At 48.2% G+C, this 27,659-nt stretch overlaps 2 protein-coding genes across 5 annotated transcripts in view; one reads left to right on the top strand and one right to left on the bottom strand.

Annotated features, from left to right (window-relative positions):
• Positions 1–1,362, top strand: part of DMTF1 (cyclin D binding myb like transcription factor 1) — a 30,989-nt gene extending 29,627 nt beyond the window's left edge. For all 3 annotated transcript variants that reach the window (XM_066633292.1, XM_066633293.1, XM_066633291.1), the window contains exon 17: positions 251–1,362. In XM_066633292.1, the coding sequence (XP_066489389.1) occupies positions 251–360 (110 nt within the window). In that variant the 3' untranslated portion in view covers positions 361–1,362. The remainder of the gene's footprint in view (positions 1–250) is intronic.
• Positions 1,161–24,250, bottom strand: TMEM243 (transmembrane protein 243). Of its 2 annotated transcripts, none has more exons than XM_066633297.1 (4): positions 23,959–24,250; positions 5,066–5,116; positions 2,899–2,946; positions 1,161–1,718 (listed from the first exon to the last, which is right to left on the bottom strand). In XM_066633297.1, exons 1-4 carry the CDS (start codon positions 24,034–24,036, stop codon positions 1,596–1,598), a joined length of 300 nt encoding a protein of 99 aa, XP_066489394.1. In that variant the 5' UTR covers positions 24,037–24,250; the 3' UTR covers positions 1,161–1,595. The 2 variants fall into 2 exon arrangements, with proteins under 2 accessions (XP_066489394.1, XP_066489393.1); XM_066633296.1 differs by having other exon boundaries at positions 1,216–1,718; positions 2,842–2,946; positions 23,959–24,249.
• Between the last annotated feature and the right edge of the window lie 3,409 nt (positions 24,251–27,659).

Raw genomic sequence — 27,659 nt, 5'->3', positions numbered from 1 at the left:
GTGCGACTTCTTGTCTTGGTCAGAGTCTCAAACCTGACGGAGAAGAAATGAGTTACATAATTTTAGTGAGTTCGTGGCAAAGGTAAAATTTGAACTGGGAACTTTTTAGCCTGGACTTGGCCACTGTGCTACCCCAATGCCTGAAGTGAAGGTTATGCAATTTAAATTCAGTATATAGAAGAATGTGCATCCATTTCAGAAAGAAATTTGTAAATTCACCATCCTGTAATGGGGTTTCTGTTCATTTCAGATCCTATATTACAGCACCAGGGGGAGAACTCCCATATTATTGGCTCCTCTTTGGACAGCCCTACTTCGGAAGACTCCAAGGATGTGGAAGATCTAGACAGCTGTCCCTAAGTGTCCCATCTACTTGGGTTAGGAGAGAGCCATCTGCAGACCACGTTTGCTTCCTGCAGAAGCCTGTTTGTAAAGGGGGTTGTGCAGCCACAAGCAAAACAAACCCCAGATTTGGGGTTTGGTTTGGCAGTGGGCTGTGGCTTGTTGAGCCTGGAGTGCAGCAACAAGTGAAAGTCTGCACCCAGGAGGAAGCCACTGTGGGGGCTTCATTGGCCCTGAAAGCGGGAAGGTACAGAAGTAGCTACAGAAAGCACAGAGTAGCATTAAAGGAAGTCAGTTTTCCAACTTCCAGTGTATTCTGCATAAAACACTAAAGTAACAATGCAGCTTGATGGTTACTGCTAAGAAACACAATCATTCTGTTGATGGCAATGGAAGCAGCCCTGGAATGTAATATTCTTCTAAAATGGCAAGTTGTAGAAGAAAGGGAAACACAAGACTGTTCACCCCTCCCAAATCATTAGGTGCCAAGTTTATTGCAGTCTGACACCAGCTATTGCCCTTCCACCCCTTAAAGAAGTTAAAATCGCCTCCATCACTGAACTCAGCATGTCTGGGCTGCAGGATGACAGAGCCCACTGCTGTTTCCTTTGAGAGCCTCTACTGAACAAGATCAGCGATGCCCAGATTTGGGTCCTGTAAGGAACGCAAATGGAGATGCTAAGCTGAGCTTAAGGTCTCAGTGGGGGAGATGACTTGGGATATGTATGTAAATTTATTTATTGCTGTAATTAGCTTCCTCAGAAGTCTGTCTTCAGTCTGTGGTTTTGTTCATGTGAAAATGAAGTTGTAGTTATCCAAAGGGTTGGTTGCCTAGGAAGGGAACAGAAATAACTATGTATTTCAATTTAGAAACAAGTAAGAACTTGATTGTTTTCTGTTAACAGTAGGATGCCTTTATTTATACTGTGGTACAGACATTTGCAGTGCTGCAGTTTTTGTACAGTGTAATAAAAATGCAGTTTTTTCCCAAAAGGAAAAAGCTTTTGCCATTCTGGAAAATATACATGTATAGTCGGAATGTTCATTAAGTGCACTGGTAGCTTTATTCCAAGGAGAAGCAGAGATGTCATGTTGTATGGCAACAGTTCAGTCTGCCAGAGGGCATGTGAAAGCTCAAGTACCCGTTTGATCCATGCACCAAGCAAGTCATCTTTTGGAGTCAGCAGTCCATTTCAAGAGCACTTCATAGGGGGAGCGTCTCTTGGTGCACTCTAGGACAAGTCCTGTGACATTCATTTACCCACTTCATGGAAGTAGAGATTGGCACATATACACAACATGATAATTGAAAACAAGATGTAGTAAATTAGATTCCTGAATTTAGGTTCCAGATCTCCTTGCCGATACCAGTAGATCTGAAGAAAGAAAGATTTATCAGATTAGCCTTTCAAATGTAGACATAACAGAAGCTAAGAGGGTGGCGCAGGAGCTTTCCCCCTCACTGTCACAGGAAAGTACAAAGAAAGGCCTGTGGCTGTGGACACATCCTAGTGCTTGAATGCATGTGGTTTCCCTGCAACCACTTCCCTCAGTCCCTTGGATGGCGAGGTCTTATCTCCAAAACAGAGCTCTGGGTTTCTCACTGTACTTTTCTAATTATAAGGGAAGGACCTTGCTTCTTCCTGTCCCCCCGCCTCACAATCCTATACACATTTACTTTGAAATCAGTCCCATTTTTTTAAGTAAGGCTTGTTCCCTAGTAGTGTTAGGGCTGCACCCCCAATCTCCCTCTTCCATCTATTACTATCTCAGTAAGGTGGTGGTGAGCTGCTTTGGTGCATTTATATACAAAGGAAAAATACTTTAAAATACCATCCTTCAAGTGCAGCAACTGTAATTTTAGCATGAGAATAGACTCTGGCAGCTGATGTCTTAGGGACGTTACTTAACCCATTTCTGCCCAGCCCATAGGTGTACACATTTGATCCCTGTTGCGTATGTGCCACGTTGGGCAGAAATGGCTTAACTAGGCAAACTTAACTAGGCTTGAGTGCTGTGATTTACTTATGTAGTGATAAGCTCCTTTCCACAGAGCTACCTCCTCTGCAGATGGAAAGGAGAAGAAATCAGCTGGAAAGCTACAGCCACTCTTACCAAGGCAAAGGAAGCTTACGCAGAATCTCTTTCCAGTGCATTATGTCCTTGGAGAGTTCCACCTCTCCTTTAGTTCTTGGCAAATATTTCCCACCACTCAAAAGACAGAGTGAACATTTTATAGCCCACTGACTTTCTTCATGAGGAAAGACTGTAAATTCTGCCACTGAAGTTACCCTGCAGCTGAAGCAAACCTGACATGCTGGATTGAGTGCAATGCATGTCAGCTGTGCAAGTTGTTCAGCATCACTGTGGTGGAAGTCCTCACTCAGCTCAGAATTAACCTGGCTTCTCCCTGCTGTCTTACAGGGCATTGCCTCTCTCTAATGTGCACCAGGTTTGCCTAATGTCTAATGTTAATGCAGCAAGCATCGCCATACTTACAAGAATGCCAGCCGAAACACTACACAAGGAGATGCAGAAAGCAAAAAATATATTCACCGGTTTTGGAGGTAGTTGAGGAAAGACAAAAGCACTGATTAGAGTGACCTACAGGAAAGAACGCAAGGAGGACAGGTGTCACTTTCACACAGAGAACTCTGACAGAATCCCTTTTGTTATTCACAGGAATATTTTCTTGTGCTGGGATTCAAATGAATTAAATAGCAGTGTGAATACAGCCCAACAAAATTCATGTTGCTTTTCCTACCCCAATCAAGTAGCTGCTGCTTATGAGGACTGGTCTATCCATGAGGCCAACGGAAGTGGTCTCAGGCAGCAGATGGGTTGGGGCACCCATCTTCATCAGGCTGCTTGTCTCTACTGCCCAGATAAAAAAGGGGAACAGACAAAAAGGGCAGGTGGGAGGGAGGGGAGTGCTGACTGGAAGCACTGGAGAGTGATGTGGGGGCAGAGGCTGGCACACCAGAGAAGGGGGAAGCATCTGGCAGGCCACCTCAAGTGCCAAGGGGTCTTGGCTGGCCTAGTTGCTAATGTTCAAGCAGTCAACTTCTTAAAATTTCAGATCCCCTGCATAGGCTCCTGCCACTTTGTTTTTGCATTTCATTTTTCTCAATAAAGAAGCTGACAACAAAACTTTAAATTAGTTTTCTCAAGCCCACAAAAGTGACTAGAATACACCTATTTGTTCTAATCATTTGGCTGAAAAGGAAAAATACAACCAGCTTCTGTAGAGTCTCTCTGCCTGTTCTCTTGTAAGCAATTCTTGCACATCCTAAACAGCCATATCTACCAGTGTAACAGTTTGCACAAGCTCAGCATCGTCCTGTATTCTGTCCAAGGACTCCAAGCAGAATGATCTCTTTGGTTCAGTGTGATTCTTTACTAGACCATTAAAAGAGGGAAAGTCTGCTCTGCTAGTTGAAAACACTCTTGGTCACACACATGCACGCACAGCCTTCAATGACCTGACTGGTCTACAAGCCAAGACCATCAAGCCACCGCCTGGATTCCTTGACAATTTACAATAAGCCTGTACCACATTAAGTCTACGCTTTCTGTTTAAGAGCATGGATGGCTCTTTGCTTTGGAGAAAGAAAGCTGAACCAAGAAGCTAGTGATGATGTGGACACCTTAACTGTCTCATTGAAACATGCCAATGGGCACAATCCTTCCTTCACTTTGGCCAACGCAATTATCCAGCCCAAATGATAATTGGGCTTCCCCAGCACCACCACCAGCTGCTGAGCTGCGAAGTGACACATCAGTGGAAGGGGGGCTGCAGAAAGGGTGGTGCAGGGAGAGCCCAATTACCATACGGGTCACCCTTTCTCCAGCACCGTTTCTGCCGAGGCAACACTTTGCAGCACACGCCTCAGCAGAAGTGGTGCTGCCGAAAGGCAGCCCACATGACAATTGGGCTGGTTTGCACATTTTTCTCTGTCATTTGCAGCTAATAAGTCCCTAGATGAGAATAGTGCTTATTTCTGGTAATTGCCTGCTTAATGATGTCACTTCCAGTCCTTGGTAGGTACCACATATGCTGGTCAACCTTCTGTATGAAATGAGTCTGACACCACTGGAATTAAAGATTACAGCATCTTCCTAGTGAGAAAAAGCTGTAACATTTGGGGCTCTTTGGTTTACAGAAAGAAAGAAAGTTTGCTAATAGAGATGAGAAGGCAGAGGCTTATAAAACTAATAACAATGAAGATCAGGAAGCTGCCCTTCTCATAATACTAGAATATTCTAGTATTCTGAGAGGATCACACAAGGAGGGCTCACAGCCTCTCAGTGGACGAGTTTGTGCCTCCTGGCAAGGAGGAATTTATGTGCATTAAATAAAACTGGACTCTTAGAGCTGGTAACAACTTCAGTCCTAATAAACTGTTGCACACAATGCATTAAACTTACAGAACACACCACCACATATGTGGCAACTGTGTCAATTCAGGTGGCTTTCAGAAAAGTTCTCTCAGTGGAATGCTTGTGTACAGAGGCAAAATGCCCCCCTCCTCCAAGTCCAGATGCTAGTGGAAGTCACTGCCTTCCTTCCTGACCAATAACTGCCCAGAGACATCCCTCTTGCTGCTGTTTAAAAGACAAACCCTGGACTAGACAGAAACTGACTCCAACCAGCAAATAAATTCTTGCGAACCAGGATTGCCAGGGCTGGGATAATGGTCCATTGACGAAGCTGAATACTTACTATCAGCAGCAAGGATGTGACACTGCCAACAGCTAAATTGATTATTCTATCCTGAAAGGGGAAAGAAAAACAGTATTATTATGCTTGGCTTTCACAGCATCATTTCTCTCAGATGCTCATTATATAAAACAGCACCCACTGCAATCAGCTGACATCTGGTGCTGAACTGGGCTGGGCAGAACACAAATTGCATTCAACACACATTTCATCAAAGAGTTTTATGCTACAATGCAAGCCCAAAATGTTCTAGAGAGACACAACAAAAGTGATGTAAAAATGGAGCAGAAAGATAAGCAAGGCCTGGTTCACATCTGTGAGCTCAACACTGGACAGCTGCAGCATCAAGAGATGAGTTGCACCCATGAATGAGTCAAAGAATCAAATGCCACTGGGAGAAGTTACCCATCACCCAATAACCTCAAATGCAATTCTTTTCCAGTAAAGATGCCAGGGTAAAGCCCTGGCAGCCGACTGTCGCCACAGGACCCACCAGGGTTAGAAATGGGTGGCAGGTCTCCCAGCTTCCTGGTTCTCGCTACTGCTGCTTTTCTGGCCACTTTGCTGCGCTTCTTAGATATGACCTGTAGTCCTATGATGGTTTTTATGCAGTGGATTTACACCTAAAAGCTTTCTGATACTACTGCTCCACTGCTGTCTTTCAGGTGCACTGGAAGTCTTTTCTAGGCTGTGGGTTGCTCTTAATTCTGTTCCTGTATTATTAAATTGACATCTGCTATGTTACAGTTTGCTATGTTATAATCTGTCATTTTAAATGACTCGTTATTTTTTTATCTATTTTGACACATACTGTTAGTCACCTTGGATGGCTGCAGGCGGGCTACAAATCTCTTGAACAAATAGATTCTTAAAGGATAAGAGCTGCACAGCCATAAACACAGAATATATACTTGAGAGTTAGAAGCTCCCGGGAAGACAAGCTTTCGTTTTTAAACGATATGCACCTCACACCCATGTGAGACTGAAGGGAGAACTAGATGGTGGCCAGTCTCTGCTAACAGTTAGCAGCAGCTATACATTCTGAGCGAGGGGTCTCTAATACAGCCTATCCAATCTGACTCTCAAGCAAATTCTATTTATTTCAATACTCTTGCGAAATCATGCACCAGATTGCAGCCAGCATCTCATTTACATTAGGTGACTTATTACATACCCTCTAAAATTTCACCAGTTGTGAAAAAGGGACAAGTACTTGGAAACACACCACTTTTAACACCAAGGATGCCCGTGTAGCTCACAATTCCATCATTATGCACTGTGGAAGGTTCCTCTCCACCTGCTACTTACTGTGTTCATTTCCACTGCAGCCCTACATGGATGTCACTGCAGTGGCGGAGGCAGAGGGGCAAATGCCCCAAGCACCGACCCTCAAGGTGCACCTCCGCCAGCCTTGCCCCCTGCTGCACATTCTTTTTTTTTTTTAAAGAGAAAGAAGCTGGCAGCTCCTTTTTTAAAAACAAAAACAAAACCCTCCTCCAAACAGAAGAGGGACGCCCAGAATCGCTGCTGGAGAGGCAGCAACGAGCTACCTCTCTGGCAGCCATTCAGCGCTGGACTGGGCTGCCCCCTCTCCCCTCCTCTATAGGAGGAGACAAAAGGGCTCTCTAGAGCATGTGTGCACTGGGAGTCACAACTTCCAACGCACTGCCTCTTAGGGCATCCTCTCGTCTCCTCAGGAGCAGGGGAAAGAGGTGCCCTAGAGTGTCACTGCGCAGGGAGTTGCAACTCCTGCACACAGATGCTCTAGAGCTCCACTTTCCTCTGATAAAGGGGAGGGGATGTGGCTTGTGACAGTCACTGTTTGCTCAACGGTTAGCAGAATACGGCATTTATTCCCGTCACATGCTATAGGCAATTAAAACTGAACTACTTCCCCTGAAGCGTGTGAAGCTGCCTGTAGTGCACTGCATGCCGCTTTAGTGTTCACATATGTGCATTTGCATCCGTGTGCCCAAGAGCAGTCATTCTCATTCGGGTGCCATATGGGGAACCCCGGCACATTGGAAGGGGGCCACAGGCTCGGGGTTCAATAGTAAATTATTCCATGTTTATCTTCCTTGTTGTGCCCTTGTTTGACGGGGGGGACGGGGACCTGGGGCTGTGGCCCAAAAAATGTTGAAAATGGCTGCCTAGAGGCAGATATAGTATCTGCCCCCCCATACAATGTTCAGAAACTTCAGAATATCAGGATAGTCTCCAGTACACAGGGTGGGTCAACTGAATTGTGTGTTGCTGGCACATTTTCTTGGGGTAAAATACCAGGATTGCCCCCTCCGCAAATGTTCTGCTGGGTCCAGACTTCCTTCTTTGGCTGGAGCATTGAGAAAAAGTGGTTCAGATCCTGCACAGGGGCTGGGGGGTATGGTAGCTACACTACAAGCATGTATTGCAAAAAGATGCAAATTAAGAAAGGCAAGTGATTTAACAATGCCTAACTTGAGAAGAAAATAGGCTGGAACCCACAGACTAGGAGTGAGCTGGCCTGCCTGGCTCTAATCAGGGTCCAGAATGGGATTAAGATCAGCTGTTGTCACTAAATGGGATCTGACGGCCTTCAGGGAAGATTTAGTACTAGCAACATTTTCTTTACCCCTCCCAGCGATTTCGTGCAACATTCTGTTCCAGCCCACCACACCAAGTGGCAGATGAATTTGACCACACTACCTTCTCACTGTGAATAATTCACAGTGAATGCACCAAAATAGAATTGAGGTTCAGAACAGCACAACCAGGAGTCCATCCTTTGCCAGGCAGTGAGACTTTTCATACACCTCTGTTGAACTGTAAGCTTCAGTCGTCCTTAACACTGCATTTTTCAGAGTTGTGGTAGCAGGAAGGACAGAGACAGTTTATTATTATTAATTATTAACAGTATTTATATACCGCTTTTCAACTAAAAGTTCACAAAGCGGTTTACAGAGAAAAATCAAATAACTAAATGGCTCCCTGTCCCAAAAGGGCTCACAATCTAAAAAGATGCAAATGAATACCAGCAGACAGCCACTAGAACAGACACTATTGGAGTGAGATGGGCCAGTTACTCTCCCCCTGCTAAAAAAAAGGAGCACCCACTTGAAAAAGTGCCTCTTACCCAATTAGCAGGGGTTTACAAGCTCTGCTGGTTTTACTGGGGGGGGGGGGGCATCAAGAGGAACAAGTGAGCCCCATGGTTCCTCCTAAGCAGAGCTGAGCAGATGAAGCAAGGCTGTACCACAAGATCAGGAGAGAGATCTTGGGGTGGTGGTGGACAGTTCGATGAAAGTGTCGACCAATGTGCAGTGGCAGTGAAGAAGGCCAATTCTATGCTTGGGATCATTAGAAAAGGTACTGAGAACAAAACGGCTAATATTATAATGCCGTTGTACAAATTGAAGGTAAGGCCACACCTGGAGTATTGTGTCCAGTTCTGGTCACGTCTCAAAAAGGACATAGTGGAAATGGAAAAGGTGCAAAAGAGAGCGACTAAGGGCACAATCCTAACCAGGTCTACTCAGAAGTAAGTCCTATTTTGCTCAATGGGGCTTACTCTCAGGAAAGTGTGGTTAGGATTTCAGCCTAAGATGATTACTGGGCTGGGGCACCTTCCTTATGAGAAAAGGCTACAGCGCTTGGGCCTCCTTAGCCTAGAAAAGATGTGCCTGAGGCGAGGGCATGATTGAGACATACAAAATTATGTATGGGAAGGATAAAGCGGATAGAGATATGCTCTTTACACTCTCACATAACACCAGAACCAGGGGACATCCACTAAAATTGAGTGTTGGGAGGGTTAGGACAGACAAAAGAAAATATTACTTTACTCAGCATGTGGTTGGTCTGTGGAACTTGCCACAGGATGTGGTGATGGCATCTTGCCTAGATGCCTTTAAAAGGGGAGTGGGCAAATTTCTGGAGGAAAAATCTATTACGGGCTACAAGACATGATGTGTATGTGCAACCTCCTGTTTTTAGAAATGTGCTATGTCAGAATGCCAGCTGCAGGGGAGGGCACCAAGATGAGGTCTCTTGTTAGGTGTGCTCCCTGGGGCACTTGGTGGGCTGCTGTGAGATACAGGAAACTGGACTAGATGGGCCTATGGCCTGATCCAGCGGGGCTGTTGTTATGGCTCCCACTCCACTTTGGACACAGACAAAAGGGGCCTGCATTAGGACCTCGATGGTTGACTGCAGCACACTGCTGAGCACTGCTCAGCACAAGCCCTGATGCTGTGCGCACGTACCTGGAACATCATTCCAGACAGACACACAGGACTCATCCGCATGCTTTAAGGCAGCCTTAACTCCAGTCTCCTCCTTAATTGCAATGTGAAAAATGGTAGACTCACAGGACTTCACTCCGCATAGGAGAAGGCAGTCTGCCTAGGAAAGCAGCTGGCATGTTAAGTGGCACAGGACTCATTGGCCAGTTTCAGACTAGCCAGCAGCCCACGCACAAGCATCCAGGAGCACAGAAGACAGCAGAGGTTCCCCCCAACGGGTGCTACACCTGCAGCCCACTCTAACCTGCACAGCTGCCACAGAGATTAAAAGAAGACTGTGCCAACTGCCACACAGAGCCTCCAGATACTGGGCATTGGCGCCACCTCAACAGTGGTGTCTCCATATGAATGCCACATCACTGCACTTCCCCACATGCAAGGATTGCCCTGCTCACTGGGCAGAGAGGCATGGCGGGGGGGGGGGGGCGGGGGCTTCTCTGTAATTTAGCACAGTACAAACAACTGTATCCATTCAGCCCAGCACAGCATCCCTGCTGTGGACTCTGTGCCCAAGGGGTTTTTAGATGCTAAACAAAACAAGGGAGACTGTCTTATTCCTTCACTTTTTTCTTTTTGGGGGGAGAAAAGCAGTACATGTATATTCTAAACCACCTCTTCTCCCCTGATCATGCATCACCCTGCCCCGCTCAGTGGTTCAACACGCTGACTATTGTTAACAACAAATTGTGGTTGATGTTTTGTATATGGGGACCTGCAGGTATGTGGCACTTTTCAGAGTAACAAAAAAGGTCCCTGCCCCAAGGAGCTTCCAATATTGTAATCAGGTTTTGTTGTTGTTGCTTTTAAGACTTAACTGGATTAATGCTTATTATCAAGTATCTTAAAAATTGTGAATTACTTCCGGTTTCCCTGCCAGGATAGTAAAAACAGGATATAAATGTTTTAAAACAGAATATATCTAAATCCCAACCAGAGTGGAGAACGGCAACAGTAAGGGGCCTGTGTCCTGATACGCACACACTTTTGCTTCATGAAAAGGGGGAGGGGTTGCGCCGTTTGTTCTGCACCGACAGCCTTGCTGTAGAACATAAATGGCCACCAACACTTTTAAAATACAGCACTGCTTTATTTCCCAGTCGGTCCCAGGGTATTGCCACACATTTGCCTCCCCCTCAGACACATCTGGAACGACACCCCTGCTCCCCCAACAGCCACCAACAGAGGAGTGCTCCGACTAATCATTAGAGATGCTTGTTTCCAAGGAGTAAGATAGGATCACAGCCCAAGTCTTACTGAACACAATGGGCTTACTTCTAAAACAGAGTAACCCTGTAAAACAGAGAACCCTGTTTTCAAAACCTCTCCTAATCATTCATTTCATGAAAAAGCTTCATTTGACTAGCTTCAAAACGCCGGCCTTTTAAAAGTACTTGCAAACACAGCAGGTTCTCCAACCACCACTGAAACCAGGCCTGACTGTCAAGCCAGACGTGACTCCTGGCATGCGCAGAGGCCCACCCAAGGCCCGGCAAACCTTCTGCTTCTGCTGAACAGGAAGACGGTGCTGCTAATCCCAAAAGGGGCACACATACTGCAGGACAACTTCCCTGCCAAGGGGGCTTGGAGGTGGTCCAAGAAATGGGACAAGGCTGCCTCCACTAGTTGTCATGGCTTAATCTTGGGCTCTTCTGGAATGTGCAGCAGCTACAGTACCACCAACACGAGCTGTTCATTTAGATCTGTGGCTTTTCTTTTCCTTTCCCACCCTTCAACTGAAGTCAGTCCACATTCCCTTTTACATGCCAAAGAGCCCCTTGGTCTATCTATCTACTGTCAAACTGGAGATAATGGGTTGCACAGACACATCTATGCACGAGATAAGACACATCTGTGCACTGGAGGACCAAGACAAATCCTGGCAATACTTATGGCTACCCAACAAGAAAATGTCAGGGCCCTACTTGGCAAAGATCTTCTGCAACGGATCAGTGGTCAACAGCTGGAACCTCCAGAGTGCCAATGAGACACTTTGCAGACAGAATGGAGGCTGCAGAAAGAGGACCTGCCAAGTGTGTCCCAGTGACGAATGCAGCCGGGGTCATACCCTGTGCCTCCACCTCCTGTGTGACTGAGGAGACGAGCTGCTGCCCAGGACTCTCCAGGAAAATGCCAGGCCAAGACCTCCTGCTGGGGCTGAGCCACTTCCTCTCTCAGCTGGTGCCAGTGGGAGCATCAGCTACACATCTGAGTGGAAGCCTCCATCCATGCCTTCTGCAATGCATGCTCTGCCTCTAGCAGGTAAGCAGGGCCTGCTGAAAATCAGAACCACAGGACTGCCGTTTAGTTTGACGAATGCAACCAGTACATCCATCCAGAACTGAGCTTCTGCCAATCTGATCAGGCTAGCCAGACACAGAGGACAGCAGGACCTTGGGCTCAAAACCGTGTGTGTGGTTGGGGGGAGGGGGAAGAGTGGCCACAGCACCGCCTGGTCTCTCCTGCTTGACAAGCAGCACTTGCCAGAGCTCACTCTTCTATGCCAACAGGGCAGCATAGGGGCCCTGCCCTCTCCTCCGGAGGAGGCATGTCTATCCTACCCTTTTTGGGGAAAGAGCGCAGAGCAGCCTCTGCAGGGAGCCATCTTCAGTTCAGTCTCTGGGCCAGCTGGTCCGGACAGCTCCAATCCGGAGTGCACCCACCACCAGGTGAGTTCAGTAGATGGCCATGAAGAGGTCATGCAGTGCTCTATTCTCAGAGTAAGGAGCAGCTCTGGCAAGGCAGAAGCAAGGCAGTTCTGGGACACATGAAACCATGCTCAATGGAAAGCAAGACAGATGTACCCAGAGCTCCAGGGCACAACAGTCTGCAGAGGAAGGCATTTCGGTATCCCAAGATTAAAGAGAATTGATCCAGAAACCTCAAAACTCTCTCAGACTGCATTCCCTTAGATCCTGCAACACTCCTGGTGGCTGGCAGTTTAGCCTAGTGTAAGGCTAAAAATACCCCAGCCAAGAAGAAAGGGCTTAGCTGCAGGTCAGGAGGGATCCTGGGACCGCCTTCCTTTGCATGTAGCCAAAGGAACAGAGAGAGAACACAGACTGATGGAGTTCTCCAATAGCAAGAAGAGAGCTTGAGGCTCAAGAACCGTTGGTGGTGGTTTGGGCAGAAAGTGCATTTCTTCTTCAGATCCTAGAACAGGTTTTCTGAAGGTTGGGAGCTCTTGGCCCCCTTCCCATCCATCCACACGCCACTGGGGTGTCTGCAGAGACCCTTTCCTCCCTCCATGCACCTTCAACTAGGGAAGTACCGCAGCCAGGCAAGACTGTTTTACTGCCATCAGAGGCAGCAGGCAGAACAGCACAGATGAGATCAGTCAGAAAAAAACAGAAAAAAAGATTAACCCTGCAACCCTGGGCAGGAGGTCTGATCTAGAGCAGGGGTGTCCAAAGTTTTTAGCAGGAAGGCCACATCATCTCTCTGACACTGTGTCGGGGACCGGGGGGAGGGGGGAAGAATTAATTTACATTTTAAATTTGAATAAATTTACATACGTTTATTTATTTATTTTTATTTTTTCACATTTTTCTACCGCCCTTCCTCCAAAGAGCTCAGAGCGGTTTACACAGCTGCTCTCCCCCTCCTTCTTGTCATCACAACAACCCTGTGAGGTAGGTGAGGCTGAGAGAAAGTGACTGGCCCAAGGTCACCCAGGAAGTTTTGTGGCTGAGGGGAGATTTGAACCTGGATCATCCAAGTACATAAATGAATATATTAAAGATGAACTTATATGAATGAATGAAGGTCTTGCAATAGCTCAAGGCCTATAAAAGGCCTTGCATAAAACAAGGTTGGCCTTTCCTTTGTTGCTGCTACTGCATCACAGATGTGAAACAACAAGCAGTGGAGGGAGCCCTCATCCCACAGCTCACGCGAGAGGTCAAACAGTCGCCCTCACGCGGAGAGCAGTTGCATCAGGCCAGTGCAGGCTCCAACAAATCTCTGGAGGGCCAGAGACTCATTGGAGACTGGGAACTCCCTGAGGGCCGCATTGAGAGACCTCAAGGGCCGCAAGTGGCCACAGGGCCGGGGTTTGGGCACCCCTGGTCTAGAGGGTAGAGCCTCCGTTAGCCCGAAGATAACATCAGAAGGTCGCCAGTTCGAGGACACCGGCAGCTCCCTGAACGGCTGAGAATGGCCAGACCTTGAAGCAGCTGACAAGCCCAGCTGAGTAATTCCGCCTGCTCTTGGTGTGAGCAAGAAGCTTCTTGGCTGCCCTCCATGTGAGAGATGGACCTGCTTGTCAGCCTGCGTGGGAGAACTGGAGGCCAGAAGTGAGACCAAACCAGGAAGAGCCATTCTGAAATGTTGTTGGTTCTTGAAAGAGAGAACCTCTATGATTGTAAAAATCCCCTTGAGGGATTTAGAAATGCCTGCCTATGTAAACCGCCTTCAATAAAGTCAGGGGAGTAATCTGATGACCAGAAAGGCAGTATATAAATACCTAGTTATTATTATTTCCAAGAATCATGCCTTTTTACATGTATTTGCCCAATTTATTCTGCTTATGCTACACACAGGGAAGAGCAGTGCCTTAAAAGAGCCCCAAACCCCACTCATTAGACAACCCACACTGGACCAGCCACTCGTCACCTCCTCCCAGCCCAGGAAGTCCAGAGAGTCCAGCTGGCTCCACTCATAGCTTTTGAGGCCTAGTTGAACCATCTTAAGGGCTGGCAATTCTACCTTAAAAAAGGGAGAAAGGCAAAGCCAGGATTTCCAGAATGCCAAGTTCTGTGCCCATCACATTCCACCACCACCCCCAACTTCTACAACAGTACCATACAGGTGGTCACACAGGCTTTCTTTTGCTATGCAAACCACTCTGTGAACTACTTTTTGTTGCAAGGCAATCTAAAATATTTCTAAATAATAATACATGTGTACACTGATGCCATCAAGCTATACTTCCTGCACATCTTAAAACACCAATATTGGCACCCATTAAGAACTTCTGGAAGTAACTATGTGAACCACCCTCAGTGTGCAGGACTATCCTGACCGCCAGGCCATCTTCTGCAGATGCTCCACGTGCAGAAGCCCAGCGGCAGTTCCAAGGTAAAGAGGGACAACTGAAGTCTTGCTTCCATTTTGCCTCCTCTGACACCAGCGCAGTCAGCTGCAAAGGTCACACTCCTGGGACCATCATCTCCTGCTTTGTATAGCTGTGGGCAGCATATGAACTGCCTCTGAACACTGAATGCAGAAAAGTCACAGACAGAGACACAGAAGGAGGTTTCCATTTTGCCAGACAGTGCAGTGCCAAGGATCCCCTCCTGCCAGGACTGCCAAAACAGAGCTCCTCTGCCAGAACAACTGCACCTTACTCATGAAAGCAGGGGCACCCTGTAGGTCTATGTGCCAGTGTCAGTGTCGGTGAGGAAGCCCCACCTGGTCCAAATGCCACCTGAACCACAGGCTCAGTAGGAGGCCTTTGCAAGAGGCTGATGATCCCCATGACAGCCGCCATTGCACAAAATTCAGCAAGGAAGAGCAACTCTTGCAGGACAACCCACCATCATCAAATTGGCAACCTGCTGAGCCCCCCCCCCCCCCAGTTTTCAGGAGGGAGTTGTTGGTTAAGGCAGATATGACAAGCAATCAGATTACAAGCAGACTTGCTGGGGAGGGGATTCCTAAGGAACAGCTCTGCCGATCTGCTACAGCTGATGAAGCAGACGGGAATCCATGAAAGCTCACACTAGACAAGCCGTGTCCCTCCTCAAAGGTGCTGCACAACACTCTGTATTTCAAGTTCCTGCAAACTCCCTCGACAACGTCTTCACCACTCTCAGGTCCAGGCTTTACGGTCCAAGCTTCCTCCTTGAGAGAACTGGGCACGCATCACCTTTTGGAAAGATGCCAGTCAGGATGAGAAATGCCTTTACTCTCTCAAGGAGGAAGCTCTGGACCGTAAAATCTCACGACAGGCCCTGACTGACTCGATGCTATACAGGCTGCTTCATGAACTGTGGTTACACCACAAAAGTGGGAACCACAAGGCTACCTGTGTACAGACCATCAGTGCCAGGGTGTGTGTAGCAATGTGCACCTGAACTACAGTCAATCACAGCTCCTGGTGCCTGTAAACAGGCTATGGCAGTGGTGCCCAAACTGGTGGGACATGACTCACCAGCCAGGGAAGCACTTGTCCCTGCCCCTTAAGGGGTGGGAGGGAGGAAGGGAGATCTATTCAGCCCCATTAACTTTTCAATTGAAAAGTTGACACATAGCTAGACTGCACAAACTGCACAAAAAAAACAAAAACCCTGAGGCAGATGTACTTTCCTTGGTGTTGGCAAAGCTCTGGGAACGAAGCAAGTTTATTCACAGTAGCAGAGCCAAGTTTCCCAAAGCGTTTTATGCTGCAAACAAAGCAAGAGAAGGAACTGGTCAGGACCACTCAGGCAGGGAGATAGAACACAGCAGAGAGAGTTTCTTTTCCAGCAGAGATAGCTTCTTTTCCTAACGAGAAGGCTAATCAACATAGGAGAGAGCAATCCACAAGTAGCCAGACTTGGAACTGAAGAGATAACTGTTCCCCCTACTGGCTGGGTGGGGCCACAGATACCCATCTGACTGGTATGGTACAGGTCTAGCTCACATGCTGTCAACAATTCTGACACTGGGGGGGGGAATGTATGAAGCATAAGGTAGTCATGACAAACTATCTTTTTTTCCGAACATAGCATACTAATCAGCACCAGAGCAGACCCAACCCTAGGAGTTGGGGTAGTTCCTCATACGGACTGTAGTTCCCAGGCTCTTGTCGTTGGGTTAAAAGGTCACTAGGAAGGAACTCTAAACACATAGACAGTCAAGGAGGGAGCCTCTGCTGCCCACACCCAGAGGCAGCCCCCCAACCCCCCCTCACAGGCAAAGCCATCAGCCCGAGAAGCTGTTTGGCAGCAGGGAAGAAAAGTTAAAACACCCAAAGGGAGGGTTTAGGCACAATTAGGAATTGATTAATTGGCATCCATCATTCATGGAGTCTGTTCAAATTGGTCCAAGAAAGACAGCAGTGAAGAAATCTGTGACCATTTGCAAGCCACATCGACAATGCACCTTGCAAAAACCCAATGCTCAGTCAGTCCCAGACAGCCATCCTCCTTCCCTGCCTTTCTGAAAAGGTGGCATAGGTGGTTCCTTCATTTCAGGACACAGTCATACTCTAGGATGAATGCGATTTGGCTCAAGGGCTGGCTCACACATGCACTTCCATCAGCTCCAGGACTGCAACAACCCAGCAGCTCATAGAACAGACAAAAATAAGACACATACAGGTATAACCTAATTATCCACAAATTTTTCACCTGCGGTTTTAACATGATGAGAAGGGCCCTTTAAATTAAAGGGGGAAAGTCATTTAACAATAGCCTCATTAATGGGAGGGCAGCCAGCTGACAATCCATCAATCATTCTGACTCCAGGCACTTAGAACAGCTTCACTCCAAGGCAAGTAACCCCTCCCTTCCCCCCAGCACATGAAAGAATGATAAATGGCAGTGATTATCACCTCCTCCACTCTTCCCTCCCCTCCCCACGCTCCTGGTGAAGGGAGGGATTGCTGCATCAGAGTGAAGCCTTTCTAAGCACCTGGAGAGAGACTGATTGGTGGATTGCCTGCCTAATGTCTCTGTCTTACATCACAAAGGTCAGCAAGGCTGTTTTCAAATCGCCAAAGGGACATTGTTTTTTATATGGATTTGCTTTAATGCAACTTTTGCCATCCACCTGAGTTCTGAGAATGGAACCCTCACGAATAAGAGACTCAACGTGTACTCTAATTTAGTACAAGAACAATCCAGCAAATGTTTAGTGCCTTTCAGCTCTATCAAGTCCCATTAACCTTTCAACTGAAAAGCTGGCACACAAGATTAAATCGCTCTCACTGAAAATCACAGATCCAAAAGTGTAAGCTTTGGATGGACTGAACCCCAAACTTTTTACAAATAAATTAAATAGAAAATTGTTGCAACAACGGTTGCAACAGTATCAACTGTTCTATTAGCAAATTTAAATAGCCATAAGTATGCCAAACAGAAATGTATACAATAAGCTGCTGACGAACGGAATTCTAGCACAGACTGGCATAAGGTGGATCATTTTTGATCAGCTGTTCCATTTGACACAGTGGTGGTACAAAACACCACTCATTTCTCTGGCCTTTTATGCCATTCATTTTTCACCCTGGATTCCATTCGGTCTCTCTGCTGTCTAGCTCCTGCTGATGTGACAGTTCCCAACAAGGGTTCTTGAACGCTTACCAGCAACATCATTTTCACATACTTCAGGAGATAATGAAGACTCTGATATCAGCCATCTTCTAATCTCAGATGTAACACTGGTCTACTGTGCAATTAATCTCTTTCAGCTTAGCCTTAATGAATGGCCAGGGGCAAGGATGGTTCATGCATGAATTTATGTGTCTATATTTCACTTCTGCACTACCACTTGACTCACGGTAGCTGAATGGGGAAAGACTCCATTGAAAAACACTGCATTCAGGCTGATGAGAGAAAACATGAAAGCTGCATCTACAGAATGTTAGATCAGCCCATGCACACTTGAAAGTGTTCCTCTGAAACTGCAGTCATCAAGTGGCAAACCAAGTAATGTACACACATGCAAATCAGCCCTATCAGTATAGCGATTCCCAAGTAAGCACCAAGAGGAAATGTGAGCCAGTGTGCCACCAACTAATTTTAATCAGCAAGACACAAATGAGTCCAGGAAGGGGGAGGAAGAGTTGCGCACACTTGAGAATTTCTGAGCTTCACTGTGAAGTGTAAACAGTCCTTTAATCCTTTGCAACAATAATTATAAAAAAGAGTTCTCTCTGTCATGACACAATCTCAATTACCATCAGGGCAAGAGGAGAAGCAACACAGAATTTTGCTTGGCCTCAACATTACCAAACCAGGGCTGCCTGCAACGTCATTCTCTCCAAACTCTTGCCTATCTGGCCAAAGCAGTGAGAGGTCAGAATTCATCTGTCTCCAAGATCACCTCACCTCTAAGTCAGTTGTGCAAAAACACTGATTTTTGATAAAGTACCAAGTGAACAGATATACCTTCATGCAGCAGTTTTCTGATGCGTGCTTCAATAGCATCTGTAGCATATGAACGAAACTGACTAGCTGCAAGACGTTTGTGTTCTTATCTTAGAAGACCATCCTGTGTGTGTTTGGTCATTAGTCAGAAGGCCAACACATGATGCACACCTGTGTTGCAAACACTACTGATGTGCTGCTTTAGTCCATGCAGTAAGTTCACCACATGGGGAGCATTCGGGAACACGTATGGCCCGGCCCCACCTGCAGCAGTCCAGCCCAGAAGTCTTGAGTCACATACTCCGTCCTGTGGAAACACTACCATGGGGAGGAGCCACAGTGCAGACCCCTCCCACCCAGCCCAGGGCCTCTTGCAATCCCCGAGCAGCAGCGGCAGATAGAGCCACGCTGCAGCAGCAGTAACCAGGCCACCAATGCAGTGCAATAATGCATGTCCAGGTCCTCTACCTCGCTGAGGTCAGATTGCTGTACAAGGTGTCCCCAGCCAACTTCGCCTGTCTATGTTGCCAAGCAGCGGAGCACTGCAGAGGACATGAGGTTCCCATCAATCCTCTCATTGCACCAAATGGCCCCCCAAGACTGAGAGAGGGGTCTGAGGACGCCCTCGCTTCCCATCACACAACTTTTGCTTCAGCAACTCAGTTACCAGTGAACAATCACAATCCTTTTCACACAAACACACTGCACCCTACTGACAGGCAAATTTCATTGCTACTGCTACTACTACTAGACCCCTTTGGCTTGATCTCAAGCCATGGCGACTTGATGGATGAATGTTCTATAGGAAGATCGATCATGCGCAAGACTAGAGAGATTTGCTAGAGTTTTCTTCATTGTTGTTGTGAACGTGTCGAGCCATCTAGTTGCTGGTCTTCCCCTTGGTCTTGTTCCTTCTGTTCTTCCAAGCATGATGTCCTCTTCTATTGTTCGTTCTCTCCAAACGATGTGTCCAAAGCAGGCAAGTCGTAGCTTGGTGATTCTTGATTCAAGAGACATTTCCAGCTTAATTTGTTCCAAAATTGATTTGCTTGTCCCTCTGGCTGTCCACGGTATTGATAACTTCCTTCTCCAGCACCACATTTCAAATGCATCAATTCGTCTTTTGTCCTGCTTCTTGACTGTCCAGCTTTCACGTTCATATGTGACTACCGAAAAGACTAAGATATGCATGAGTCGTGTTTTTGTCAATTGTGTAATGTTCCTTGACTTGAAAACTTTGTCCAGTGACTTCATTGTTGATTGTCCCATGGCTATCCTTCGTCTGATATCAGGAGCTATTACTGCGTCTGAAGCGATCATTGATCCGAGTAAATTAAAGTTCTTGACAACTTCAAGTTGATCGCCATCCAGTTCAAATGTGCTTCTATCGTATTTGACAGTAGTTAATATCTTTGTCTTCTTTGTGTTCAGCAATAGTCCCATATTTGAGCTTTCCTGCTTAATTATTTTAATTATAATTAAAATCCTTCATGCCATTTTCACTAGTTGCTATCAACGTAATATAATCTGCATATCTCAGGTTATTGATGATTCTTCCCCCAACTTTAATTCCTTCTCGTTTTCGGCAAGTCTAGCTTTTCTGAAGATTGACTCAGCATACAGGTTAGACAGGAAAGGTGACAGGATGCATCCTTGTCTAATGCCACATTCTACTTTGATCCAAGATGTGTCGCCATGTTCTGTTTGCACTGTGGCTTCTTGATTCATATAAAGGTTCCTTATTAGGCTAATCAAATGGTTCAGCATACCCATATCTCTCAAGATTATCCAGGGTTTTTGGTGATCCACAGTCAAAAGCCTTGCTATAGTCAATGAAGCACAGATAAAGCTCCTTTTGATATTCTTTAGCCTTCTCCATTATCCATCTGACAATGGCAACGATGTCTGTTGTTCCTCTGCCTTTTCTGAAACCTGCTTGTTCTTCGGACAACTCTCTTTCAATGTAAGGTTGCAATCGCCTTTGTAGGATCTTCAGTAGGATCTTGCCGGCATGAGGTATGAGTGCAACAGTCCTGCAATTCCCAGTCAGTAGAATCTCCTTTCTACAGAATAGGAATAAACACAGATCTTGTCCAGTCCTTGAGCCATTTTCCAGTTTTTCCATATCTGTTGACATAAATGTGTAATGGCATCAACTGCTGTTTCAGAAGACCTTAGGAGTTCCACTGGAATGTAATCGCATCCAGGTGATTTGTTGTTTGACAGAAGCTTTATCGCAGCTATGACTTCAACTTTTAAAATATTCGGCTCTTCCTCAAACTCGAAATCCGCCTCCTCCTGTGTTGCTGAGTTATTCTTGTAAGGCTGTCCCATGTATTCCTTCCATCTTTCTTCCTTCTAATCTCTTTAATCTTCCTGTATGTCATCCTCGTCTTACCCTTCAGACGTTCATTCTCAATCTCAGTGCATATCTTCTGATAATAGGTCTCCTGGTCTGCTTGAATGGCTCTCCTCAGTCTTTTACCGAAGTCTTCTGCAACTGGCTTGCTGCCTCTAGCTTCTGCCATTCTTCTCTCCTCAATGATGCTAAGTGTCGCTTTGGATGGCCATGGCTGAGGTCTTTTCTTCCTACATTTATTTGTATTTGAGACAGTTTAATCCAAGCATGAACTGCGAATGGTCATTTATTGACTCAGCCTGCTGCCCTCTCTTTTTAGGACATACAGATTATGACCCGCAGGATGAAAAATCAGAGATCTTGTACATTCATTTGACACACCTCCACCTGGCACAGGGTTGGGGCTTCCTCCACCGTGCCTTCCACTGATTACAAGGCAGACCACTCACCACTTTATGTCACACCCCCAAGTTGTTTCCCGTAAAGGCAGGGGGAAGAGGAAGGCCAGCAACAGGCGAACTGCATGTCCCAGACATTGCCAGATAGCACAGTGGCTCGGATGTGGGCAGTGACAGTCGCCCAACCAGCACCAACCAGTTGACACGCTCATGGCAATCACACAAAGGCCATTTTCAAGTTCCACATGGCGGCTAGCACCACATGGCGAGAACTGATCCCTGGTCACCCACTGACAAGGGCACCACAACGCATAAGGCAGTGGTGGACTAAGTCGCACTGCTACAGGTTCACACAGACAAGAATTCCTTTTCCCAGCTTCCATCCGCCACAACCTCCAAATGTTCCTCTGCCCAAATCCCATCACAGTTTGATATCACAGTGCAAAGTGGATAGTGGAAAGGGTAAAGAGACGCAACTACTGTACTCAGAGTAAGCAGAAGCTTCCTTAAATAAATGAAAAGAACGGGATTTATTTTCTTTTAAGGGTAAGCGGAAAACCTTTACACAGGAAATAGGACAGCAGGGCACACAAGAAACAGGGTGGGGTGGCACAGTCCAAGGGAGAGATCATGTGTGTGCATTTTCTGTCTCAGTTGTATCGTCCAGTCTTTGTGGGACAAAATTTTCTGAATTAAAACCAGAGGCAGATACACATTTATGCCTCAAAAGGTTTGGCATGTGCAAGAATAAGAACAGCATGCCCTCAAAGGCCCCCACCCCTTGCATTTCTGCATGGCAAACTAATACCGAGGTACTCTGGAATGGAAAGACATGAGCTGAGAGCACCACCTCACACAGAGACACAGAAGAAGCCTCCTCCAAGAGTAGAAGATTCTGCTGAGTCTCTAGGTTAAATGAACAAATCACACTTGATGCACAGACACAACAGAACTACCTAGAAAATGGCTGATTGGAAGCAGTGAATTACACAGACCAGTCTAACTCTATGGATACAAACTTCCACAACCACAGAACACTTTATATACGGTCCTGTGTTGCTTAACAACCATCTGCTTAACGACAGACCATATATACGACAATGGTCAAAGCACAACAAAGAGTCTCTTAATGAGGCAGTCAGGTCTCCTGCAGCCTGCAGCACACAGAGTGTCTGTTTATACAACAAAGAGGCTCTTAAGAGGCAATCTCTCTCCAGTAGCCCATGCAACCAGCTAGTGTCTGGCAGGAAGTGTCTGTTACACAACAAAGGCACTACATTGGGCTAAATGTTTGCTTAACAACCTAATCATGTAACAACACGGAGATCAGAGAACATATTCCTGTCGTTAAGTGACGCACACCTGTACTTTCTTTTTCCCCAATGCACACTCGGGCACCCCTGGAATCACTAGAGTAGGATGGTAAGACAGAGAAAAGTAATAAAAAAACAAACTGGACTACTTGTTAGCTGGTCACAGTTCCCATTACAAACTAATGCTTTCCAGAGGGAAGGAAACAGGAGAAGAGTTCTGTAAATTAGGGTCACAAAACACACAAATAAACACTAAAAGGAAAAATATGGGCGATTAGGTTAACAAAAAGAGGCATACGTACCACTATTTTTTTTCCTGACCTAGTTTTACACATTATCCATCCTGCCCGTGTGATATTTGCAGACCAAGGAGAAAATGCCTGTAATGTAAAAGAAGCCCTCAGGGAAAAAAGAGGGTTTGCAGAACGAAGATCCCACCACCTTTAACTGGCTAGGTGGAAATTCTGGGCATTGTGGGGAAAAGAGCCTCTGCCCTCTCCTCTTCCCTCAAATTTATTTTTCCCCCTTGAAGAAAAGCCAGAGAAGATACATGCTGGTAGCTCAGAGTCACATGAAGTCCACATTTAAAGAAGCAAAAATTCACATTTGCCACCTACTGCATATGCAGAGCTTCCCCGCCCTCCATGCTCACTACAGAACTTCTGCACCAAAGAAGGGTTCTTGAAGAGGTCACTGAAATGTAGTTCCTTTCAAGTTTTCCCCTCCCCCAAGGGAGATCTAAGTCACACTCTCTTGCACATATTCTAACGTACATTCCCTATTCCACCTTTCCTTTGCCGGAGCGAATGCCCAAGGTAGCTTACAAACACCACACTAAAAGTACAATACGTTAAACCAGGGTTTCTCAAACTGTGGGTTGGGACCCACTAGGTGGGTCACAAGCCAATTTCAGGTGGGACCCCATTCATTCCAATATTTTATTTTTAATATATTAGACTTGATGCTGCCGTGGTCTGTGACAGACCTGCACTTTTAACAGGCTACTATGTATATTCTTTCAACGATGACAGCAAATGGGACCGACTCCTGGGTAAGTGTGGGTAGGGCTGCTAAAACTGCCCCTGCTCCACGACGTCACTTCCGGCGGGTCCTGACAGGTTCTCACTCTAAAGCAGCGCTAAGTGCGCGAGGAGCTCTGCGCCGTGCGGCCGCGACGCTCCTGGCCTGCCCCGCTCGCCCCCAGGAGGCCCGCGCCTTTCCTGCCACCGCTCCGTTCAGCGGGGGCTTCACCACGGAGGCGGCTGCTCCGCTCTGCAGGCAGCGCGGGGGCGGAGGGCTGCCTCGGGGAAGGGCCTGGGGAGCACGGGAGGCCGAGCCGAGCCGAGGGCCTGCGCCGCCCCGCCCGCCCGAGGCTCCCGTGCCGGTGCAGCCGGCCGCCGCGCGCGCCTGCCTCGTCCACGGGCCGGGGCCGGGGGGGACGCGCTCCGGGCGCGGAGGGGGAGCGGCGGCGTTACCCTCGGGGACGTCTCTCCGAAGAGCGGCCGGTCGTCCAGCTCGCGCGTGCCGTAGCTCCTGGCGGCGAAGTCCTCCATGCCGGCGCTGCGTCAGAGCGGGGCGGGCATGGCGGGCGGGCGGCCCGTCACGGAGCGCGCACCTCTCCGGCGGCGGCGGCGGCCTGCGACGCGCGGCTCGGAGTCGGGGCTGCGGCCGCCGCGCTCCGCATGGTCGGCCGCGGCAGGGAGACGGGGCGGCCCGGCCTGGGCGGCCCCCTCCTGGCGGGCGCCTCCCCGCTGCAGGCCGCGCCCCTCCGAGAGCGAGGCCCGCGGGACTCCCCGCCACCCGCGGGCGGGGCGGGGCCTGGCCTGGCCGCGCGCGGCGCCTCCCGCACCTTCCCGACGCGCCGCCCGCACGAGGCTCCTGGCCGCGCGCGCTCACTGGGCCGGCGGGGCGGGGCGGGGCCGCTGCTGCTGTGGGGGCGGGGCCTCCGCCGCCACTCGCGCCCGCCCGTTGCCCGGCGACGCCACAGTGACGTCACGCGCGCCTCGGAGCGGTGCGAGGACCGGTCGCGGAGGAGAACCGGAGCCGGCTCCCCGCAGAGATGCCCAGCGGCTGCCGGGAGGGAGCGCCCCCGCAAGGCTGCCTCCTCCCTGGCTGGCTGGCTCTCCAGGGCCCGGGAAGCCCGCCTGGTGGGCTGCGGAAGGGGAGGCGGGAAGCGTCTCTTCAGCGCCGCCCCCCTCGCGTTCGCCTGCGGCGTCTCCGCCCCCCCGCCAGTCGCTGCCGGTCTCCAGGGTGCCTGCTTCCGGGAGGGGGCTGGGGAGGTGGAGGAAGACGAGCCAGCGAGTCTCACTCTGGTCGCCTCCCCAGTCCTGCCTGTTGTCCCGGACCGCCCTTCCCAGACCGAGCGAGTGCGGGGGGGGGGGGCTGGGAGCTTCCGGCACTTGGTCCTGGGAGCACGTGGGCGGCACCAACCTGCCGCGTCTCTGAGACCGCCTCTGTATTCCGGAAAGGCGGGCGGGGAAAGAGAATGTTGTGAAAAGGGAGCCCTTTGCTGAAGCTGAGGAAGGAGCCGCCTCCGGGGCCTGAGTCCCATCCAGGGCCTAGCAGGGTGACGGACTGTCAGTACCTGGACTTGTGTTCAAACCTGCATGTGTTCTAAAGATACACAAACACTGCAGAACCCGGACAGCAAAGCTCGCACTAGGTACTTCAGAGCAATGTCATTAATTTAAACAGGCCGCCTCCGGAATAAATGGTGCCATTGCTTTCCTCTGGATGCCTGCATGCTACGCATCAGATACTGTGGCAATGATTCCCTTGTCACAAGGAAGCCTGGGAACTAGCATTTTGTAAGGAGGAGGAAGAACACTGAGCAGAATTCCCAGAACCCTCCCTTGTACGTTCCCTGGGATTCCTTGGGGCTGGTGAACGCTTGTGGGGTAAGACCCTCCTCCGCCTCCGCCTCTCATCTGTGAAGATGAGAAAACATACATCAGAGTTAAGAGGATTTGTCATGGTATAAATGCCAGTGGCCTTTAGAAGAGTGCTGGATTTGCCTCTTTTCATGAGATAATTTTGATGAGAATCCCAGTCAGATGTGGTGGTGTCTGCTGAGCCCAAGCAGTTCTGTTTGGTAATCATTATGAATGGATGCATTTATTCCCTAGGAATTTGCTGTCACATGATGAACAACCCAAATCTTCCTGTACAAAGGCAGCGAATAGCAGCTGACAAACCCTCAAATCCTATCCAACTTTCTAGCACTGAGGCAGCCACAATGCAGCCTTGAGGTCAGGGAACAAAACATTCTCTCACCTTGAGGGGTGTCTGTGACTGCCCCTTCCCAACACAGAATGCAGCAAGCACCCCATCAGCATGGCTGCATCAGTGCTGAACAGTTGCATAGAATTGGACTCAAGGTGTATCAGCCCAAAACATTATTCCAAATATGCACTCAGAAGTCACAAAATCAGCTTTCCATTGGCTCAACTGAAGGAGCCTTGGAGTCAACCTTTCAATGAGTCACATCCATACAAATGGGACCAAATACTCTCCTGCTGCCCTGCTTCAACAGTGCTCCCTGATGTCTGTCTGGACACATCACTTGATGTATACCCCAGCACGCCACCCAATGGACCTTCCTCCCTTCACAGATCAGGTTGTCTTAGTTCCACATATGAGAAGCCACAACCTCCCATCTGTGTGGTGACACTGAAAACATTGATCACCCCTATTCACATTCTTTCCTTACCCTTTAGGATGACTTGGAGCCAGTTATCCACGTCCTGAAAGAGCCACAGTGTCATGCGGGCAAGGAGAATGATGAGAATCTTGCTAGATAAGCTTCATGCTCAGTGTAGAACTACAACCCCCAGGACACTGTGACACTTAAACCAGATTAGAAATGTAAATGCATTGCTCTGCTCCTGTCCTCACTTCTCCAAGCAACAAGAAGTTCCCGGAGCTGCAGTACAACACTTTGCAGGAGTCCCCAGAGACTTATGTTGTCTTGTAATATTTGCTTTACTTACACGTAAAAATACAGGCCTCAGCATTTTCTGATGGAGCTAGGTAGCACGGGCTGTTGCAGGCAATATCAGCTACATGTGTTTTCTAAGCAAGTCTGAGGCGGCCGGCTGCCAGCGCTTCCTCTTGGCCTTTCATTGAAGTTTGTCTCCCTCTAGAATTTCCAGTGCACACTGCCTTTGTCTCATGCTCTAAGCACTAAAAAAAGAAGTGAGTCCCCTTTGCAACTCATCCCAGATACCCACCCACAAAGCACAGCCCGAGGGGCATTTCCTGTTACCAGCCACCCCTCTGTAGGTGGGAAATCCAACATTCTGCATCTGAAAAACCAGTTGTCTAATATTGATAACCATCACTCCAAAATTCATTTCCTAATTCCATGACAATACTCTTTTGCTGATTCTTCTCAACTTTATGTGGGTAATAGTGATTCCTGATCACAAAATCCATCACACATATTTTCTCATCTCCTGCTGGGGAAGTGGGTAAAACCCTGAGAGCACTGTGCTCCCCACTGGATCAGGCCATAGGCCCATCTAGTCCAGCTTCCTGTATCTCACAGTGGCCCACCAAATGCCCCAGGGGGCACGCCAGATAATAAGAGACCTACAAGGCTTCCTGGGAATTGTAGTTAAGAACATAAGAACAGCCCCACTGGATCAGGCCATAGGCCCATCTAGTCCAGCTTCCTGTATCTCACAGCGGCCCACCAAATGCCCCAGGGAGCACACCAGATCACAAGAGACCTGCATCCTGGTGCCCTCCCTTGCATTGGCATTCTGACATAGCCCATTTCTGAAATCAGGAGGTTGCACATACACATCATGGCTTGTAACCCGTAATGGATTTTTCCTCCAGAAACTTGTCCAATCCCCTTTTAAAGGCATCCAGGCCAGATGCTGTCACCACATCCTGTGGCAAGGAGTTACACAGACCAACCACATGCTGAGTGTCATGAATACGTGCAGTTTAGGCCTAGTAGCATTGCAAAGCCTGAACCAAAGTAACCCAGTACATAGAATGGCTTGAATCCTAGCTGAAAGGTATTTACAACTCATGGAAGGTGATAAATGTAGCACCTCAGTAGCCAGAGAGGCGCCCAGGAATCCCCAGTGGGGAGGGGGAGAACTAGGAAGACTAGCATCCAGCCCCACTTCGAGAAGATTCTGTCCCCAAGAGTTCTGACTGGGCA

The sequence above is a fragment of the Tiliqua scincoides genome, chromosome 7 (genome assembly GCF_035046505.1).
Source record: "Tiliqua scincoides isolate rTilSci1 chromosome 7, rTilSci1.hap2, whole genome shotgun sequence".
In the NCBI taxonomy this organism is placed as follows: Eukaryota; Metazoa; Chordata; class Lepidosauria; order Squamata; family Scincidae; genus Tiliqua; species Tiliqua scincoides.
Note: the sequence above shows the minus strand (reverse complement) of the source record. Positions and strands in the feature narration are given on the sequence as shown.

Excerpts from the sequence above, each read along its gene's own strand:
- TMEM243 (XM_066633296.1), bottom strand. The coding sequence starts at position 24,036 with ATGGAGGACTTCGCCGCCAGGAGCTACGGCACGCGCGAGCTGGACGAC. Across the intron at positions 5,117-23,958 it reads TCGGAGAGACGTCCCCGAGG|GATAGAATAATCAATTTAGC; the intron begins GTAACGCCGCCG and ends TTCCCCTTTCAG. Across the intron at positions 1,719-2,841 it reads GTGTTTCGGCTGGCATTCTT|ATCTACTGGTATCGGCAAGG; the intron begins GTAAGTATGGCG and ends TTCTTTCTTCAG.